At 35.3% G+C, this 21,002-nt stretch overlaps 1 protein-coding gene across 1 annotated transcript in view; it reads left to right on the forward strand.

Moving 5' to 3' along the window:
- Positions 1-21,002, forward strand: part of LRP1B (LDL receptor related protein 1B) — a 1,867,078-nt gene that overhangs the window by 1,275,656 nt on the left and 570,420 nt on the right. Inside the window, exons 36-37 of the mRNA XM_061135390.1 lie at positions 19,193-19,327; positions 19,892-20,021. Coding sequence (XP_060991373.1) covers positions 19,193-19,327; positions 19,892-20,021 — 265 coding nt within the window. The remainder of the gene's footprint in view (positions 1-19,192; positions 19,328-19,891; positions 20,022-21,002) is intronic.

Below are 21,002 nucleotides of genomic sequence, written 5' to 3' on the forward strand. Positions count from 1 at the left end.
CTTAGAGGATTCCCCATTCTTTATTTCACTGTACTCCTGTAATTGATTATATAATCTCCACATGTCCAGGCCAGCTAATTTTTGTTGTTAAAGAGTTTCCCACTGGTAACATTAGTTCTTTTAGTCAGTTTCAAATGGAATTTACAGTATCAGGATAGACATACAAAACAGCATTATATTATTATTATCCAAAATTTTGTATGGATTGACAATATACTGAAATATAGATAAATACTCCTAGGGCTTTTTTAAAACTTAGCAGTAGTAATGTGTTGACAGCTCTTGATATCACATCAGGTGTTCAAATTTTAAATGAGCCATGATAATTATGTTTTTGAACAGAAAGACTAAATGGCCTGGAACAATCAACTTGCCCTCTGTCCTGGAAATTGCTCCCTATGAAAATAGTCCTGCATTTGCAATTACACATAATCCTTAATTCTGAAAATTGTGGTAATTTGCTGATTTAGATGCTTTACACACTTCCAGAGTTACTTACTCTCTGAAGTTCTTTTCCATCCCATTGTGTTAACATTATGCCAGCTGTCTCAGATCATTTTAAAATTATTTCTGTTTTCATTTAATCAGAGATTTACCAGAGTCTGAGATGAGAGACTTTAGAGCTTATCTAATCCAAATTGATTATTTTTCGTGTAAAGTAAAGAAGTTTTGTTCCAAAATGGCCGTCATGCTGACAGACTTCATAGAAACAGAGACACACCCTAAGGAACTCTGCACCAGGTCTCCGGTTTGAGTTTTCCCAGATACACGAGCAGTGAGCTTTCACATGATTACATTCTCTAGCATTCTGCTCACCCCAGCTGATGGCAGGCAGAGCAGAGACAACAGAGCAGAAAACACTGCCCCTGCTGAGCCTTGCTCCTATGGCAGGTTCACAAGCAATACTGTGGTTTTCAGCCCCAAAGTTCTGGAATGATTTATTCCACAGCCTTAGAAACTGGCACAGAAGCCCAGACACTTAGGGCGACTTGTCCAAAAATGCACATCTGTAAGTGACAGAGTTGGTAACAGATAATAGTGTTCTGATTGAGCTTAATAATTCTACTTCACCATGCGTTTCCTTTTTTTTTCTTAAACATGTTTGGATGTTTAATTAGATTTTGCTTAATTTTTCATAAGGCTATTTGAAAGGAAATAGTAGGGCTTTGATTATTTTTTTTTCCTTCTTTTTACCACAGCCTCTTCTTTGTTGTTAATGAACATAGCTTTACCTTGAAAGTAAAGGCCAAAACACTTTCCTTTTATTCTGTTGCATAAAATGGCTTCATTTTGCCTGCTGCTGGCAAAAATCTGACTAAAAGCCTCTAATAAATAATCAGTATTATACAAACCTGTCCTTACATGCATGCGGTGAGAAATTAAGAGCTCAAATTCAGAAAAAAAAAAAAAAAAAAGACTCTCCTGTGTGCATTTGCAAATTCAGAATAATCACAATAAAATACAGAATTAATCACAAGTTAACCTTGTGAAACATAACTTGATTATTTCCAGGTTATTATCAATGTTCTGAGCATTGGAATATTTCGACTATGATTCAAGTTAAATGGGTTTTAATGATTACAATCTAGGTGACCCGTAAAATAAAATAATTAGGTAAGAAGCCTACATATTCACCTGCTTAGCAAAGCTACAATTTGATTCAATATTAGCTAAAATAATTTATTAATAATTTTTACTACATTTTTACTTAGATTTAATTTTTTTGTTTCAGTTTTTCTACTTTTAGGAAAGACAGTCATCATTTATTGCTCTTTTTGAGAACTCTATTAATAGAAAAGAATAAAGGGAGTTTATATGTAGGGGAATTGGAGAAGTGCTCAAGAGTATCTTTTACAGAGTTCTTTCATTGTTAGAGCAAAAATGCACCAGTATCTCCAGAAGGCCTCTTCAAGTGTTTATTTATCAACTGTATCATGAACCATATATTAACCCAAGGTTGGACAACTTCCCACAGATATCACAAAACCTCAGAACAATCCTGTGTAATAAGATTTATTTTCCTTTTAAGGATTTGTAACTCAGACTTCAGAAAGGTTAAATAATTTGTTCAAAGTCCCATAACTGATACACTATGGTACCCAAATATTCAGTTCTCTACTGCCTCTGAAACTCAGTTTTCTTTCCACCTTACAATATTCCCTCTGGTAAACAGTAAATAGTTTATTTGATTACTTAATACTTTGAGTCTGAAGAGACGAGTTATAAGTTAATATATAGTCATTGTGAAAAAGACAGATTTTTCATAGTGAAGATAACCAAATGGCTTTTGCCTTGGAAAGGAAGTTGGGGAGGTTGGGCAGTGGAGTATCTGAGTTCAGGAAGAAAGTGTTTTATTAAATGGAGCAATTCTGGTGAAGGACAAAAATGAGAGAGGAAGAAAAGGGAGAGTGAACGCTCAAAGTGGAAAGGATTAAAAAAATAATTTTCAGCCATTTTGTAAATTGTTTCAGGATAGTCATAATTTTGATAAAATGAATGAGTGCTCAGTATTAATTTGAAAGTAGAAAGCAATTTAATAGTAATTTTTTAAAAGTTAAAAAGCTGCTGGATCAGATTAGGTTCTTCTTCTATTGTAAAATACAACAGAAAAACAGAAATGTGTTCTTTTTTTTTTTTAAAAGAATTTCAGTAATAGAAATTGACCAATTAGGCATTGGCTTGTTGACTTTAAATTCAGTAGAGTTGATCACTTTTGAAGGGGTTGACCTTTAATTCCTTAAAGTAGTTTTACATATTCTTCTTTTACATTTGAGTCATCTTTTTATAGGGTGCTTTAAAAAGAATACCATGAGATAAATGTAAAATGTGGGGTACAGACTTTCATATGCATGATGGCTTCCAAGAATTTTCTCAGTGAAAGTGGATAGTCTGTCCCCTGTCTGATTACTTTTTTCTACTACTGCAATAGTACATTTTAGTTTGAAAAATAATGATATATTTGACCTTATTCTCTTTAAGCAGCAAATAGATTGAAATACAATGTTATTATTGAATTGTGCTGTTATCCACTGGCCAATTTCATTGGCCCAACAATCTTGAGCACCTACACTGTGCCAAACTCTTCTACAAACTGAAGGTGCTACAGAAACAAAACTGATAGCATCTCTATTCAGGTGTTCAGGAAAAACATGGAGAGGTGAGTTTTAGCCTGAGTGAAAGAAATAAGAATCCTGTGCAAATTCACTGGAAAGCAGAGCATAGTAAGCCCTAAGACAGAAGTGTGTTGAACTAGTGAGGTCAGTGGGTTGCAGCCCCTGAGCCAAACTGACAGAGAAGTAAACTCCTTGAGTTTTGGGTAGAACTTGCCTCCTTATCTTCTACTTCTTGGCCATATGAATGACCTGGCAGCAATAATCCAATCTTTGATTCTCTTTGCAATCCAGATAGGGTCGGGGGCTTATCTGATGTTGTGAACCGAACCTTAGTTTCTGAAGGGTCTGAATCCTTGGTCATAGTTCTCAGACTGGGGTTGCTGGATGTGTTTTTTGGGAGAGTACTAGAAGGCTCCTGAGTGAATGACCCAGGTTTCACATATACTCCTTTCTGGCTACATGGTAAGAGAACAGTTTTACTTCCTCATGCTTCTCAGGGTCAAAAGTCCCTACTGGTTTGGAGACTTATTTTTCATCTGATGATCCTCTAGACACAAGAAGTGTAGAGTCTCTTGGCAGCTGGTGTAGCTTATAGTTCAATGAGACCCTTGTGGGGGTCATTTGACAAAAGCGGATCCCTTTGCAACCAGGAGCTCCAAACCTACAGAATCCAGAGTCACAGGAAAGGAAAACACAAAGTCCTCCAGGGAGTCATTGAGAGTATTTGTTTCATCTTTTAATTCTTAATGCACTGTCCTCAGAAGCAATCTGATTTTTATCACCATAGGTTAGTTTTTCCACTTTTAGAATTTTATTTAAATGGAATCACACACTATATATTCTTCTGTGTCTTTCTTTCACTTCAGGCCATCAAATCCGTGCATGTCTTAGTAGTGAGTTCCTTTCTATTGCTGAATAATATCCCATTGTGTGAATATGCTATAGTCTGTTTAGCTATTCTTCCATTGATGAATGTCTTGTATGTTTCTAGTTTGTGGCTTGTATGGATAAAGCTTTGAACTTTCTGTACAAAGCTTTTTATGGATATTTCATTATTTAACTTTATGATCTAATCATCATATTTCATACATTGGGAAAACAGAAACAAAATACAACATATAGTGTAGGATTTATAGGAAGACATTCTTCATACATGTCTTAAATAAAGACTTTGTCATGGTATGCATTCATTCAATTTGACATCCAAGGAAAGAAGGCAGATCCACTTAGTCACTCACTATATTTCCTGAAGCACTAGAGTTTCCTTTTGTAGACGCCTATCCAATTATCTACTAGTCTGTCACAGTTTTTCTTTTAAGATCTAAGACTTAAGCTCAAGGTAGTATAGCAGAAGGAAAGGATGCACACACATACACACACACGTAACATACATATATAGAATTGTTATATCTCTTCTTTGATAATGGGAAATATTTCAAATTTGCTACTTCAGGAAAAGACTTTGTCCTTGATTTACCCTTCTTAAGATGTTCTGTCACTAACTTTCTAAAACTATTTCATTTGTATTCTCATTGAATCAAAATGTCTTAAGGAGTCTTGTTTTTCTTTATCTCCCTAGGACATATTAAATTTTAGAATGTCTGAGCCTACCTTATTATTGTTTCTTATTAAATTACATCTTTCTTCATTTACTTGATAATGCAAGCTGATATGGGGATCTTTTTAATTTTTTTCTGTTTCCTCAGAATTGGTTTTCTAATAAAATCTTTAACCTCTCATCAGCATGAGCTTGGTTTAATTGAGGTGAAAAATCATTCCCTTGCCTAAGTTGCTTCCAGACTATTTTTAGTAAACTTGTTCCTCATTCTGCTAAGACCAAGAATAAGACTATTTCTAAAATGCACCCTCAAAAGCCTAGTTCATATGAATACTTTGTTTGCTTCAAGGTTTTTTTTGTTTTTTTTTTTTAACTATTTCTTTATTTCTAAAATGCAAAATTCATGGTTAATAGTTCTGATAAAATGTTATTGAAATTTCTGCAGCTTCTTAGTTTCCTAAATGGGTAGAATATTGTGTCATCCAATTAAATTGTGTTAAAGATTAGAGCTTTGTGATATATTTTATTATCCTAAAATCTTCTGAATTCAGTAGTCAGCTAAAATATTACTACCTCAGGAAATTATCATCTAAGCAAATTATGTCTTCTCTTACCCTCCTTTACTCTAGATGGTACTCTGCTTTTAACTTCTTTTTAAACCATTTACTTTGGTTTGCATTGTTGTTAACTGAATACAACATGTACGGTAAGTCCCCTACACATGAAAGAGGTCAGTTCTGAGAGTATGTTCATAAGTCCAATTTCTTTGTTAGTCCAACAAAGTTAGGCTAGTTACCAGCTAACAAAATTGTCTGTTTGGTACTATACTGTAATAGGTTTGTAATAGTTTCCACAAAAATAATACATCAAAAACAAAAAACAAGTACAAAAAATAAAGAAAAAAATTTTTAATCTTACGGTACCTTGAAAAGTACAGTTCAGTTCAGTTCAGTCGCTCAGTCGTGTCCGACTCTTTGTGACCCCATGAATCGCAGCACACCAGGCCTCCCTGTCCATCACAAATTCCCGGAGTTTACTCAAACTCATGCCCATTGAGTCAGTGATGCCATCCAGCCATCTCATCCTCTGTCGTCCCCTTCTCCTCCTGCCCCCAATCCCTCCCAGCATCAGGGTCTTTCCAATGAGTCAACTCTTCACATGAGGTGGCCAAAGTATTGGAATAGCTGGGCATGTTCACATCTTTGAAAATTTATAACTTGAAGGTTCATATCTAGGGGACTTAATGTATTCAATTACCATTTATGGAAAGCTAGGAATAGGCATTGTGAGTCCATGATGAGCAAAAATCAGTTTCAATCCACTGGGAAGGAAGATGTATACAAGTAAGCTATGCAATACTCTGAATTAAGCACAGCTATGGAGGGAAGCAACAAGGAGGATGGTGATTTAAACTTGGATAATTGAGAAGTCTTCCTGGAGGAGGAAAGCATGGGTCTTAACATCTGAGTAACAGTTTTCTGGGTAATGAGGTACAGAAGAAATGACATGAGAAAAAGCATAGATAAGTGATATGATGGCTGTGTGCCCAGGGAGGAAGAGCAGCTGCAAACATGGTGGTAACACAGGGGTCAGACCTGAGGCAGGAAGTGTGCTGGACAAAACCAAAGCAGTACTGTGCGCTGAATCTTTTCCAAGAGGGAAGGGAAGCACAGTGCATACTTGGAACTAATAGTGTAGTCAAATATAGGGTAAAAACACATTAAAAATGTTTGTATTTAATTTTTCTTGACCTTTAAAAATTTATATTTATATGTATGTTTCATATATGTGTACATGTATAATGGGTTTATATATGATATTTACATATAAAATATATAAACACACATATACACACATAGAGAGAAAGAGGGAGAAAGAGAAAATACTCAAATTATTTTACTCATCAGAAAAGTTTGGAGGCCACTGTTCTTGATCATAGTTGGTCTCATATGACTTACTAAGTAATCTGAACTTCATCCTAAGTTGTGAGAAATCTAGGAACATGAACAATGGTATGTGAGAAGACCTGATTTGCATTTTAGCTAAGATATTTGTGAAAACAGATTTGAGGAAGATAAAACTATAGGAAGGAAACCGTTTAGGAAGCTGTTGCAGTCATTCAGAAGAGAGATAGTAAAGACCTGAAAGAGACTGTAGTGGTACATGCAGATTGAAAAACAAAATAGAAATCAAAACCTGCAGGACTTGGTGATTGATTGGATGTGATGGTAACATAAATAAATACAGATGGAATCAAGCACAACTTTCAGATCTTTGGGTGATGGGGAGTATGTTTTTCCCATCAACTGAGAGAGAGAGAGCAAAGAGTGGATTTAGGGCAGCTCTGTAAGTTTGCTTGTTTGTTTTTAACAATAATATTTATTTATTTACTTTGTACTGTGCTGGGTCTTTGTTTCTGTGCAGGTTTTTCTCTAGTTGCAGGTCATTCTCCAGTTGCAGTACACGGGCTTCTCACTGCAATGGCTTCTCTTGTTGCAAGCACAGGCTCTAGGATGTGTGGGCTCAGGAGCTGTAGTCCAGGCTCTGGAGTACAGGCTCCATAGTGGTGGCACATGGGCTGAGCTGCTTCTTGGCATGTGGGATTCTCCCGGATCAGGGCTCTAATCCATGTCTCTTGCATTGGCAGGAGGATTCTTTACCACGTAGCCAACAGGGAAGCCCGGCTCTGGCTTATGTTCTGACGTGTTGAATTTGAACTGTTTCATGGCATGAATTCATGCTAGGTTATTCATTCATTGGGCTTTTGTATCTATATAGTCCAAAGGAATGTACTGGATTCTGAGGAGCTAACTAGAAAGATAACATGGAACCTTACTTTCAATATACTCTCCATACAAGTTGAGAGACAACTGCAACTAACTTTAAAATGATAGGTGATGTTTGCAGCTACCAAGTACTTACAAGAGGGTGACTGATTCTTTGCGAAGACTGAAGGAGGCTTCTTGGTCATTTTGGTATCCCTTTATGGTACAATTATCCTTGAATAAAAAGCATCAATATACAGTTTAAAAAATGTTTATCAGGAATTTGTTTACAAAAATAGAATCATTGTAATTTTTTCTGAAAGCTCAGAGCACATTTATAAACTATGTTTTATCATGTTATCTATGATTAAATAACAGTAAAGTCAGCAGAGAAAATAATTGTATCTTAAGATTCTTATTCATCCATCACCTCTGAATTATATGGTATGCATAGATATTTAAGACAACCATTGAGGACAGAAATTTTATTGATTCTTTAATAGTGTTAATAATAACTCTTTCCAAATTTGAAAAAAAAAATTTTTTGGCCTGTCCTTTAAGTACAATAAACACTAACAACTTCACATCTGTATCACTTTTAATAGTAAACTTAACTTTGCCTTCTGGAAATGTCACTATGCATCCAAAGCAATAATTGATTGCTAGTGACTTTGGAAATATATAGTAATGTCAAATGTTTATTTTGAAGAAATTCTATACTGGTTTTTTATTTCTTTGGATGATAATAATTTATATATTTGTCCTTTTATAAGGCATCTGCCTACAATGCGGGAGACCCAGGTTCAATCCCTGAACCCGGAAGATCTCCTGGAGAAGGAAATGGCAACCCACTCCAGTATTCTTGCCTGGAAAATCTCATGGATGGAGGAGCCTGGTAGGGTACAATCCATGGGGTTGCAAAGAGTTGGACATGACTGAGTGACTTCACTTTCACTTTCAGAGGAGAATCAATATTTTCTGTAATTTTACATTTATAAACATGATGGTATATTAAACTCAAACCACATTAAAACTTCAAAAGTATACAAAATTGTCAAATTTATTATTATACTTTTTATTTGGCATATGGGTCTTAGTTTCCTGACCAGGGATCTAACCCATGCCCCCTACAGTGGAAGTGTGGAATCTTAACCCACCAGACTGCCAGGGAAGACCCAACTAGTTAGTATACATTTCATTTTGTTATATCATACAGCCTGTATTTTTTATTTTAATAGTTGATTATACATATTATGTACTAGGCATTACATACTTTAACAAAGCATTTATTTACTTATCCTCATAGCCACTTTATTAGTCCCAATTTACATATTGGGAAACTGAACAGAAAGATTAAGGAACTTTAAAATGCCTCTAAGTAATACAGCTGAGATCTATAACTCAGAAAATCCAACCACACTGTGCAAGCTGTTAATTATTATGCTATATTGCTTTCTTTAGTAAACTTCTTAAGGATTGTTTTTTTTTTCACCAGACGTAACAAAGAAAACAAAAAACCTCCAGACATATTTGCTGGGAAATCCTCTGTTTTTAAGGTTATACTCCATCTTTGTCTGACTTAACTAATTTGAGGTAGAATATAGAAACCAAACATTTGAAGAACAAGATTTCTGCCTTTTCCCTATTCATATTAAAAGTGATAAAGAATGTTAGTGTTTTCTGAAGTAGGATGATGGTTTCCTGAAAAAATGTCTGAGTGGGTGTCCCCCGAAGATATACCTACTCAACATGCTGTCTCAATTTTACAGCTTTGTTTTGGATGTCTAAAACAGAATAAATTAAAACAATTTCTCCTTGGAGCTACTATCGGTCCTCTTCTTATCTGAAGAAGACGGAAGTGTGACAGCACATTTGAGTTCTTGTATGCTACCTGAAAGTCAAAATTAAGCACAGAGGGCTGTGAGAACTAAATTAATGCATATGAAAAGCAGCACATTGGCTATTGCTTTGAAGAGATAAAACAGCGAATGCTTAAGAAAATGTGAAAGATTTGTTTCTGTTACCCTGAGAGGAAAAAGTTCAACACCTGAAAATGGAATTGCTTTTATAATGAGTGTGTTTAATGCAGATTTCACTCAGGACACAAAAGCTCAACAGGCATATATTTCTTATTTGATAAAAGAGTAATTTAAAAAAGAATGTACATTATCTAAGGTTTCATAACATTGTACCTTCAGGGGATTAAGATATCTAGAAACTTTCAAGTCTTGCAGATTTTATTTACTCTCAAGATGAAGTTCTTACTGATTTGTTGCTGTAGGGAAATTGCCCATTAGGGTTTGTATTGATTTCCCTTTCTCAAAATAAAAGAAACAAATGTAATTCATTAGCACTTTACTGTTGAATCCCTTTTAATGTGGAATATCAAGAACTTGGGTCACTTTTAACCTGCAAAATGTCTGAAGAAATGATTCAAAGTTAGAAAAGACTAGAAAGTACAACTTAATTCTTATCTGTTCCCAGGCATCAGAACTGGCTGTCATCATCAATTAGGTTCATGATTCTTCCTGAAATTATTTTTTTATCCCCTCCCGCCTATTAACAAAGATGAGCAGATTTATTAAATTGGTTCTTTCTCTGAACTAGGTTTCTAGGAACTATATTGTATATCTCTCCTAATCCAAATGTTACCTGCTCTTCAAAGATCAGTCAAAGCCTCACTTCTTCCATGAAATCTTTCCTAACGACCTTGACTTTGACCTTGCTTTCCTCCCAGTTTCTATAATATCATAGTTTGCCCCAGAGGTTTCATGTGGTGCACCATGATGCAGTGTGTGCCAGAAACAGGGCATGACTGGAAAGTAGCAGCTGCTTTGGTAGTACTAAACCTTCCATTTAAACCTTCCATTTTTGTCAGACAACTTACTACTTAAACAAAAAGATTTCACTTAAAATGTGTTATTTTACTTAAAATTATTTACTTATGAAGAATATATATTATTACTGAGTTATATATTATAATTGAGTACACTATAACATATATACCCAAATAGAGATTTTAAAAGGATAAGGGACAAAAATGTCAAAAACCACAATGTTAATGTTTCCTTGCTTTGGATTTTCTTAGTCATTCCCTACAGTGTGTATACTCAACTCTGATGTGACTTGTCTGTAACATTATGATTTGATGTGTTAAGGTGTGTTATTTATATATAACATCCAATTCTAAAAATTATTTTATGGAGATTCCTAAAAATGTAGCAACTGAAATAAGATGAATAATAAAGACAGAAAAAAATGAGTGCTAAGAGAAAAATTAAGGAAAAAAAATAACATGAAATGAGAGATAAAATCATGTTGTGAAATTCTATAGAATTTTTTTGGAAGTGGGCAACAAATTTAACTTTTATATTTCTAATAACTGGTGCAGGAAGAGAAACAATTAATTTCAGGGTTTACAATGTCTATATAATTTTTAAAAATTCAAGCAAAAATACGTTGTGGCATAGAACACAAACATAGCTCAATTAAAAAAAACAGCTTATTGGGAACAGAGAAAGATCAAAACAAAGTAATTTGACTTGAATCAGGCAGAGAGTGAAGAACAGTAATTTCTAACATATCTGGGGCCAGTGGCCAATCATGATCAACTGAACAAAATTTTTTTAAAATTATTTTTTCAAGTTAAAGTCTTCCTTAAACTGCAGGGAAAAAATGTCACCCCCAAAGCTATAATATAATATTCTGGAGGTTAAATCAAGTTCTTTTCTCCCCCTTCTCTCCTTGAAAATCTCTTTGGCAATGACTCATTAATAACAAGATTGTAATGGAGGTTAGGGTGGGATATGGTGGGGTGGGAGTAGCATTTTATAATAGAAATTTCCTTCTCAAGATACTTCACCCTGTTAAATAACTTTTTTTCTTCTTATCTGTGCCTTTGACAGGTTAACCAGTAATTCTCAACCTGCACACTACCCTAGACTAAGCAATTTAAAAATCTCTGTGGTGTGGTTGCATCTTTAGTATTCTTTGAAAACTTCCCCAGGCAATTCTAATGGGTACCTATTTTAAGAACAAAAAAAAAAAAAAAAAAAAAATTATTTAAAGGCAGACCTATTGCTGAGAAAAGGGGCAGTGATTAGAGATGGTTTCTTTCTGAAAAGTGGCTAATCAGAAAGAGGAGGGAATGATAAACTGAGACAAGAGGAGAAGCCAAGGATAAGACATGTCTGGGGCCCAATATGAAGCTGCCACTGGGAAAACAAATCCTGTGGTGGGCATAGCTAGGACACCTTTTGGAATAAAGACATTTAATTTTCAGCTTGAAGTTTTTATGTGGTGATAATAAATTTTTGTATCTCATTCTTCTGTGAATTCTATTGCACTGTCTGCATTGCAAATTTGTATGTAGAGTTCTGTGTATAAATGTAGGTGAGAGAGTAAGATGTGAAAGTGAAAATGAAAGTGAAGTCGCTCAGTCTTGTATGACTGTTTGCAACCCCATGGACTGTAACCCACCAGGCTTCTCCATCCATGGGATTTTCCAGGCAAGAGTACTGGAGAGGACTGGCATTTCCTTCTCCAGGGGGTCTTCCCAACCCAGGGTTTGAACCCGGGTCTCCTGCATTGCAGACACTTTACCATCTGAGCCACTAAGACATGGATTAAGGGAAAAAACTGAGTCCTGAATCTGGACTGAAATGACACAGAAGAGAAACAAAATACTACGTTGAGACACAGGATGACTGGAAAACGCAGGAGTAATAGTATAAAGTCTCTTCTTACAAAAATAAGAGAAAGTGGTTATTGAAAGAATAAAAGACCAGAGTTTGAGTTAGAGGGAACTGTCGTATCTGTCAAAGTTTTAGAATAAAAATCAGTTTGGAGACCATTGTTTTACTTAAACTAAAGGAATTAATGGATTGTGTGGCCTTACAGCAGCCTTTGCAAATGTAGAAACAATTTGTTTCTGGGTGTATCTATTAAGGTCACTGCTGATAAGTAGCAAAAAAAAAAAAAATTGTTTTTAATTTAAAAGCTAACAAACACATGGAGAATGCTTATATTTGATTTTTAAATTTGAAATGTGTCTGCAACCAGCTCATATGAAAGTGGTAGCAAATAAAGTCCAAGCAAGAGTTGGTGTTTGGAGCGAGGAACATTGTTCATTTTGATTCCAATAGTCAGTTACAGCACAGGTTCAGTATAAGCATTGATACCAAGAATTGTATTGGCTCCATACAGCCAAATCTTGTTTGTATATAACAACAAAAGCTAAAAAAGTAACAACAAAGTCCTGACAGCTTTCTCTGTAAGATAATAAAGAGTGTAGCTGGTGAAAATTGTTGAATAGCCACAGGTAAAAAATTCTCTAGAACCCAAGCCTGAAGTTTATCAGGAAACCAGAACACATTTGTTGTTGTTGTTGTTATTTATTTATCTCTTTTTTGGCTGTGCTGGGTCTTTGTTGCTCCATGGGCTTTTCTCTAGTTGCAGTAAGCAGGGGCTACTCTCTCGTGGCGGTGTGTGGGGTTCTCTGACTGCAGAACATGAGGTTCTGGGGCATGGGGGCTTCAGTAGTTGCGGTACGTGGGCTCAGTAGTTGTGGCTCCCAGATTCTAGAGCACAGATTCAGTAGTTGTGACCCACAAGTTGATTTGCTCTGCAGCACATGGTATCTTCTCGGACCTGTGTCTCCTGTGTTGGCAGGTAAATTCTTTACCACTGAGCTACCAGGGCAGCCCCAGGATATACATTTTATAGAATTTGCCGTAAGTTAACTTTGGGGATTGAGCACAATCCTCCTTACTTTCAGTGTATAGGATAGAGTATAATGGGACCAACAGAATGGAAACAAAAAAAAATTGGGTAGGTAAACTGAGCTCATCAAAGTTGTAAATTTTAGTATCTAATGTCCTTAAGTAAATTTTTTGTAAATAAAATTTTATTGAAATATAGCCATGCCCATATATTTACACATATTTATTTATTTTCATTGACATATAGTTGATTTACAATATTATGTTAGTTTCAGGTATATAGCATAGTGATTCAATTTTTCCATAAATCATACTCCATTTAAAGTTATTACAAAATAATGGCTATATTTCCCTATGCTGTAAATATATCTTTGTTACTTAATGTATTTTACACATAGTAGTTTCTCTTAATCCCAAACCCCTACTTGCCCTTCCCCACCGACTTCTCCCCAGCTGGTAACCACTAGTTTGTTTTCTATATCCGTGAGTCTGTTTCTGTTTAATTATATACATTTGTTTGTTTTAGATTTCATGTGTCAGTGATTTTAATATTGAGTATTTGTTTTTCTATGTCTGACTTATTCAACTAAACATACTACTCTAGTCACTTGTCTTTTATTCAATAAGGTAAATGCTATGAAACAAGGTAGATAAGCTTGGTGGCTAGTTGCTGGAAATCAGAGAATTTTTAGAATTTCTTGCATGTTCATCTGTCCTAGGAGGTCTTATGGTTGAGCCAGTGGTATATGGAGCGGGTGGTGGAGCTCAACAGTAGTTATAGAAAGTCTATAGAGTAGATTCTTATTTGGGGGAAAATTATTTCAGATAATTAATGCATATTAAAGCAAGCCCTACTTACTAAAGTCATCCTATGACTCAACAATTCTACCTGTGTTTATGTACCCAACAGAAATGACACTGTATGTCTGTTAAAAGACTGGATGAGAATATAACATGAAGTCTAGTGTGTTCATGACAGGTGACCAATAGTGTTAATTAGTCATTAGAAAATAGACCACTAACTATAATTGTTATTACCTTAAATTACAAATTTTACTTTCCAGTTTTACAGTTATATTATACTTTACTTATTGTTATATGTCATGCTGCTGCTGCTGCTACTAAGTCGCGTCAGTCGTGTCCGACTCTGTGAGACCCCATTGACGGCAGCCCATCAGGCTCCGCCGTCCCTGGGATTCTCCAGGCAAGAACACTGGAGTGGGTTGCCATTGCCTTCTCCAGTTATATGTCACAGGATAGCTAATTTTAAAGTCAGTTCCAGAAGTTAAATCTATGATTTCAGGAGTAAACTCTATGTGTTCACCACTGTACTTCTATGCCTACATGGATGCTTAGCATTTATTATTATGTAAGTATTTGTTGAGTGGACATAATTAGAGTTAAAAAATCATATTTTAGAATAAGTATCAGAGTGCAGTTATGATAGTCTTTCATCCTTTTCTATCTTTATATGTATTTCCACTTTATATCTTTCAAGTTTGTCATAAGATTTTGTCATCTTTCTGCCTGATTCTATTACTAATTAAAACATTCTAGACACAACTTATGTTTATTTAGTTATATTCCTGGGTATTAGGATACATATTCTTATATCTTAGTGAAATTACTCCACTTAGAGTATAGAGGTATACAACATATATGTTAATATAAGGAAAGGAGAGTTGGATGTGAATGAGTGACTAAAATCTTCTGTCCTCTTAGTTCAGATAAGTTCAGTTCAGTCGCTCAGTCATGTCTGACTCTTTGCGACCCCATGAATCACAGCATGCCAGGTCTCCCTCTCTATCACCAATTCCCAGAGTTTACTCAAACTCATGTCCATCGAGTCGGAGATGCCATCCAGCCATCTCATCCTCTGGCGTCCCCTTCTCCTCCTGCCCCAATCCCTCTCAGCATCAGGGTCTTTTCCAATGGGTCAGCTCTTTGCATGAGGTGGCCAAAGTATTAGAGTTTCAGCTTCAGCATCAGTCCTTCCAACGAACACCCAGGATTGATCTCCTTTAGGATGGACTATTTGGATCTTCTTGCAGTCCAAGGGACTCTCAAGAGTCTTCTCTAAGACCACAGTTCAAAAGCATTAATTCTTTAGAGCTCAGCTTTCTTCACAGTCCAACTCTCACATCCATACATGACTCCTGGAAAAACCATAGCCTTGACTAGACAGACCTTTGCTGGCAAAGTAATGTCTCTGCTTTTTAATATGCTATCTAGGTTGTTCATAACTTTCCCTCCAAAGAGTAAGTATCTTTTAATTTTGTGGATGCAATTACCATCTGCAGTGATTTTGGAGCCCAGAGAAATAAAGTCAGCCTCTGTTTCTCCTGTTTCCCCATCTATTTCCCATGAAGTGATGGGACCAGATGCCATGATCTTAGTTTTCTGAATGTTGAGCTTTAAGCCAACTTTCACTCTCCTCTTTCATTTTCATCAAGAGGCTTTTTAGTTCCTCTTCACTTTCTGCCATAAAGGTGGTGTCATCTGCATATCTGAGGTTATTGATATTTCTCCTGGCAATCTTGATTCCAGCTTGTGCTTCTTCCAGCCCAGCATTTCTCATGATGTACTCTGCATATAAGTTAAATAAGCAGGGTGACAATATACAACCTTGACATACTCCTTTTCCTATTTGGAACCAGTCTGCTGTTCCACGTCCAGTTCTAACTGTTGCTTCCTGACCTGTATGTAGGTTTCTCAAGAGGCAGATCAGGTGGTCTGGTATTCTCATCCTCTTCGTCCTCCTTATAACATCACTACATGATCGATTTGCTTACTAATATCCCAAATATACAGCATAAAAGAATATAAGAAAATATCTCAGTTATTCAGTGCTCTAATCCAGCAGATTTGAGCATTTAGAGATGGTCTCAGGGTTACAAATTAATCTATTATTCATATATTGAATATTCATGAGGTATCTACTGCACATGTAACTGTTTTGGTAAATACTGAGTCAATTACAGTCCCTACCTATCACATATCTCAGACAATTTCCAAGAAGAAATGCAGAGATGCAGTTTCAAGTCAATATAATAATAAGCATATGCAAAATAATATGGTATATGTGTGAAAGAATGTTTTGCGGTTATACTGAATAAAATTTTGCAGGGCTGGCAAAGCTATTAGAGAATAATAGGAAAAAGTAAGGGTCAACTACATATTTAGTGTCTTTTTTATTCTAATACCTGTGAAGATTGTTGTCAATGTCTTCTTTGAACTCATAAAAACACTTTTTTTAGGACTTCCTGGCAGTTTGGTGGTTAAGACTCAGCAGTTCCTATGCAGGGGGCATAGGTTTGATCCCTGGTGAGGGACCTAAGATCCCACATGTGGTGTGGCCAAAAAATTTTTGTAAAAGCCTCTTATCTTTACTACTAATATGCTGTTCATGCTATACTATTATCAACTGTTAGTGATTTTTCAATGTGCATACCCTCTGTTCCTTAATTACTTTATAAAGTTTCTCATGTACAAGCTTTGTCTCCTTTACTTGTGTCTCCTTTCAACCAGTCTTTGTATTACACATCACATTAATTCCTCTGTTCATCAGATATTTACTCTGACCTTAGTATGTACTAGGTACTCTTCTAGGTGCCAGGGACAGTGAACAAATTAAGTCCCAGCCCTCAAAGGGATTATATTTCTGTGAGACAAGACAGATACTAAACAAACAAACCAGTAAGTATCTAATGTGCTTGACAGTAATATATGCTGTGGAGAAAAATAGGTCTGTAAGGGAAATGGAGCATGACAAGGAAATAATTTCTATAGAGTAGTCAGGGCAAGTTTGAGTAAGAAGGGAAATATTTGAGCTAAGACAGAGCCATGCAAGTAGCTAGGGAAAGAACATCCCAAGCAGAAGAAAAAGTGATGGAAAGAAATTTAGACTGAACAGTATTTGGTTTGTTTTAGGGAAAGGAAGTTCTCGTTACTAAAGGGGGGAGAGTGAAAGGATAATAGGTGAGAGAGAGTTGAAGGGTGTGGGTGGATCATGAAGGAAGGTCTTGGGAAGGAACTTTACTTTTACCTTGAATGAGATGGAAAATGATTAGAACACTGAATGAAGAGTAGAGAAGTTATTTTACTGAATTTGAATAAGGTGACAGCGGACCCTCAATGGAGAAAAGGCTCATAAGGAAAGGGAGACCTGAGGCAAAAGTGGAAGCTGGACTTAAGTTAGAGTCTTTTGCAGTACTTCAGGTAGGAGGTAATGATGACTTGGATTACATTCTAATTAGTGTGAAAATGGTGAGATGAGGGATATGATTTTAAAGAATAAAAAGAGCTAAAATATTTGGTAATAGATTGAAGATGAGAGTAGTTGGTGATGAATTAGATATGAAGTGTGAGCAAAAACTATTAAGGACAGTATGAGGTTTTTAACCCCAGAAACAAAGGATGCAGGTGCCCTTCATCACACCACCATGGCAAGGGGAGCTGCCATGTAGAAGACTGCAAGAGAAGCATGTTTTAGGTAGAAACCCAAAATTTGGCTTTCACAGTCAAGATTACCTTTTCTTATATTCCAGTGGAGATACAAAATAAGTAACTGGCTATATGGGTCTAAAGTTTGCAGGAGAGAGTGGGGCTCTTCATATAACACTTAAGTATTTATTCAAAAGTAGTGCTTATTTTTGTTGATCAGTTCATTCCTTCAAACATGATAACATATCAATGGATACTTTGACAAAATGGGAAAGATGAAACAAGTCCTTACTTTCCAGATATGTATATGAAAATTTCTGCTCTGATTCAAGCATGTATCTGACTAAACCACTGTTCCAAACAGGGGCTGTTTGGAAATTTTCCCCAGATAGGTAATAGAATTTAGACCATATTTCATTTGAAGCAGAACCCCCAAACTTACTGATAAGTGGCTTTTTTATACTAATTGCTTTTTCTTTATTTCCATAGCCTGTCACTATGCCAGATGGAAATTATATTGGTCTTAAAGGATTTGTTCTTCATTAGCCATGTAGGTCACAACACAAAAACTTACTTAGTTGGTAGCAAATTTATTATTTAATGATTTGTCCCCAGTGTCTTTCTGGTGGCTGTATTTAATATCATTGATCTATAATTGCTACCCTTTATGCATATGCATGCACATATATTTCATTTATAGTCTTCAGACACATTTTTCATTCAAATATTCAAAAAGCACTGTTATTTAAAGACTCTATGATAGCACAGAGCCATTCTTCAAGTGTCCTTAAGCCCATTTTTACAATGAGAGTTTGAAAAAGAATGCAAAGGGTTTGTAGTTGACATTTGGGAAACTAGTACCTCAGAAAGAATAATTGGATAATAAGGTACTTTTAAGGCTTTATACATTTTTAATGACCTTATGTTTAAAATACCCTTGACATAATTGAAGTGTCCTGTTTCTTTCCATTCTCTCTCTACTTTGAGACTTTGTTTATTATACCCAGTAGTATTCTTATTATAAGACATTAGAACAGATATTATGAGAAACACTGTGGTTCAAAATAATATAGTATGATATCAAAATTGTAAATTCATGAGAGATAAGTATTTATGAGTTTAAATGAATAGGAAAATGAAAAAAAATAGAAAGGATGTAATAGACTATTTGCACTTATATGTTAAAAATGCTTTAAAAAACGTATTTGACTAGGTTTTCTCATGTGGTTTTAATCTTTCTTACCATTTTTATTAGTAAATTTTAATGAAGAGCACTTATACTCTGGTATACCCAGGATGATAATGCTCAAAATGTTGATGCAATGTGCTCCTAATACACATATCCCTGATGCTAGAAAAGGTTGAGGGCAGGAGGAGAAGGGGGCAACAGAGGGTTAAATGGTTTGATGGCATCACCACCTCGATGGACATGAGTTTGACCAAACTCTGGGAGATAGTGAAGGACAGGGAAGTCTGGCTTGCTTCAGTCCGTGTTCAAAGAGTTGGATACAACTTAGTGACTGAATAAAAACAAGTACATATATCAATACATTTTATAGTGTATGTATGTTTGTCTGTTTGCTTTATCAATAGAAAATGATACCATCTACTGGACAGATATGGGCTTCAATAAAATTAGCCGAGCTAAAAGAGATCAAACTTGGAAAGAAGATATCATTACCAATGGCTTGGGAAGAGTGGAAGGAATAGCTATTGACTGGATTGCTGGTAAAATCCATGGCTTTCTGTTTTTGTTTTAAGCCTATATTGTTAGGAGCTCAACATGCTTCATAAAAATTCTGTTTCTGAGCCATCACAGGTTTTTGTTTGTTTGTTTATTTGTACTTCTAGCCACAGGGATAAATGGTCTCTTTTGCTTTTGGTTTCACTCTTTCTAATATTTTTGAGCCTTTATATACGTGTTTTTATGTAGAAGTAGATTACGTAGTATTAACTTTGCTCAACTCTCCTGGGAGTCCCATGAGGCTGTTAAAAAAGTATTAGAAGTTGTTTTTTGCCTGAAGTCTGTAGAAAGTGAAAATAGAACTCTTTTTCAGGTGAGAGAAGTTTCCATTTATTTTTAACACATAAAAGTATCATTATATGGGTTAAACAACAGATGTGTGAGATAAGAAATATTAACATATTAGTTTATTTATAGCTTTCTGCTTAATGCACCTATTAAAAAAGAATATAGGAGGTCATGTGAATGTTCAGAAAGTTAATTTTAGCTGTAATTAATAAATAATTTTTCTCACAATTATATTATAAGCATTTCTGTATTTCTTCTAGGTAACATATATTGGACAGATCATGGTTTCAACTTAATTGAAGTTGCAAGACTCAATGGCTCTTTTCGTTTTGTAGTTATTTCCCAAGGCCTGGATCAACCAAGATCTATAGCTTTGCACCCAGAAAAAGGGTAAGTTTAACATTTACATATATTTGGGAATTTTAGGTGACTTTTCTAAAGTTTCATTAAAAGAAAAATCTGTACGTTGATATTAATATTTATTTTTAATCATAATGTCTGAAACAAATTTTATTATCTTACCTGAAAGTTTGTTTTCACTTTGTCATGTGCATTTCAGTACATATTTGATGGGCTTACATTTATTATGTGTATTTATTTATTTATGGCTGCACTGAGTCTTCATTGCTACCTGCAGACTTTCTTTAGTTGAGGCAAGTGGGGACTACTCTCTACTTGCGGTCTGGTGGGCTTCTAATTGCAGGGACTCTAGGGTGCCTGGGCTTCAGTAGGTATGGCGCATGGGTTTAGTTGCTCCAAGGTATGTGGAATCTTTCCAGATCAGGGATCGAACCCTTGTCCTCTGCATTGGAAGGTGGTTCTTAACCAATGGACCACCAGGGAAGTCCTTATGCAGTTCTTTAATGTGTGTGTAAATCCAAACGCGTACACCAGTGCTTTTCTAGATTATTCATTTAAAGTTCTTCCCTAAAACTGTTTACGTGTTTGGAAGTCAGTTTTTTTGTTGGTTTTTTTTTTTTTTTTTGGTGAATGAAGTAACCATCTGATAGCCAACCTTGTTCTTCAGTATTTCTAAAGCTTCAGTTTCTATTTCTGTATTTATAATTGTTATATCTACATGTTCATCCCAAGCTTTTTTTCTTCTTCTTCTTAAGTTACAGATAAGTATGTCTACCTGTCTTATTGAAAGTTCCATTTTTCCATTTGGACAACCAAAATCTACAGTCTAATTAAAATTCTACAATCTGAGTTTCTATTAATAGTTTCAATGAAATAAACTGAGTTTCTGTTGCTAGGGGAAAATCTTGAGATGAATTTCAAAGAGACAATATGACATTTTTGGTATCTCTCTCACATATCCTATGTTCAGTATACCAGAAATCCTGTTACCTTTGGCTTCAAAATACATTT

Source organism: Dama dama, chromosome 33 (assembly GCF_033118175.1).
Source record: "Dama dama isolate Ldn47 chromosome 33, ASM3311817v1, whole genome shotgun sequence".
NCBI lineage: Eukaryota > Metazoa > Chordata > Mammalia > Artiodactyla > Cervidae > Dama > Dama dama.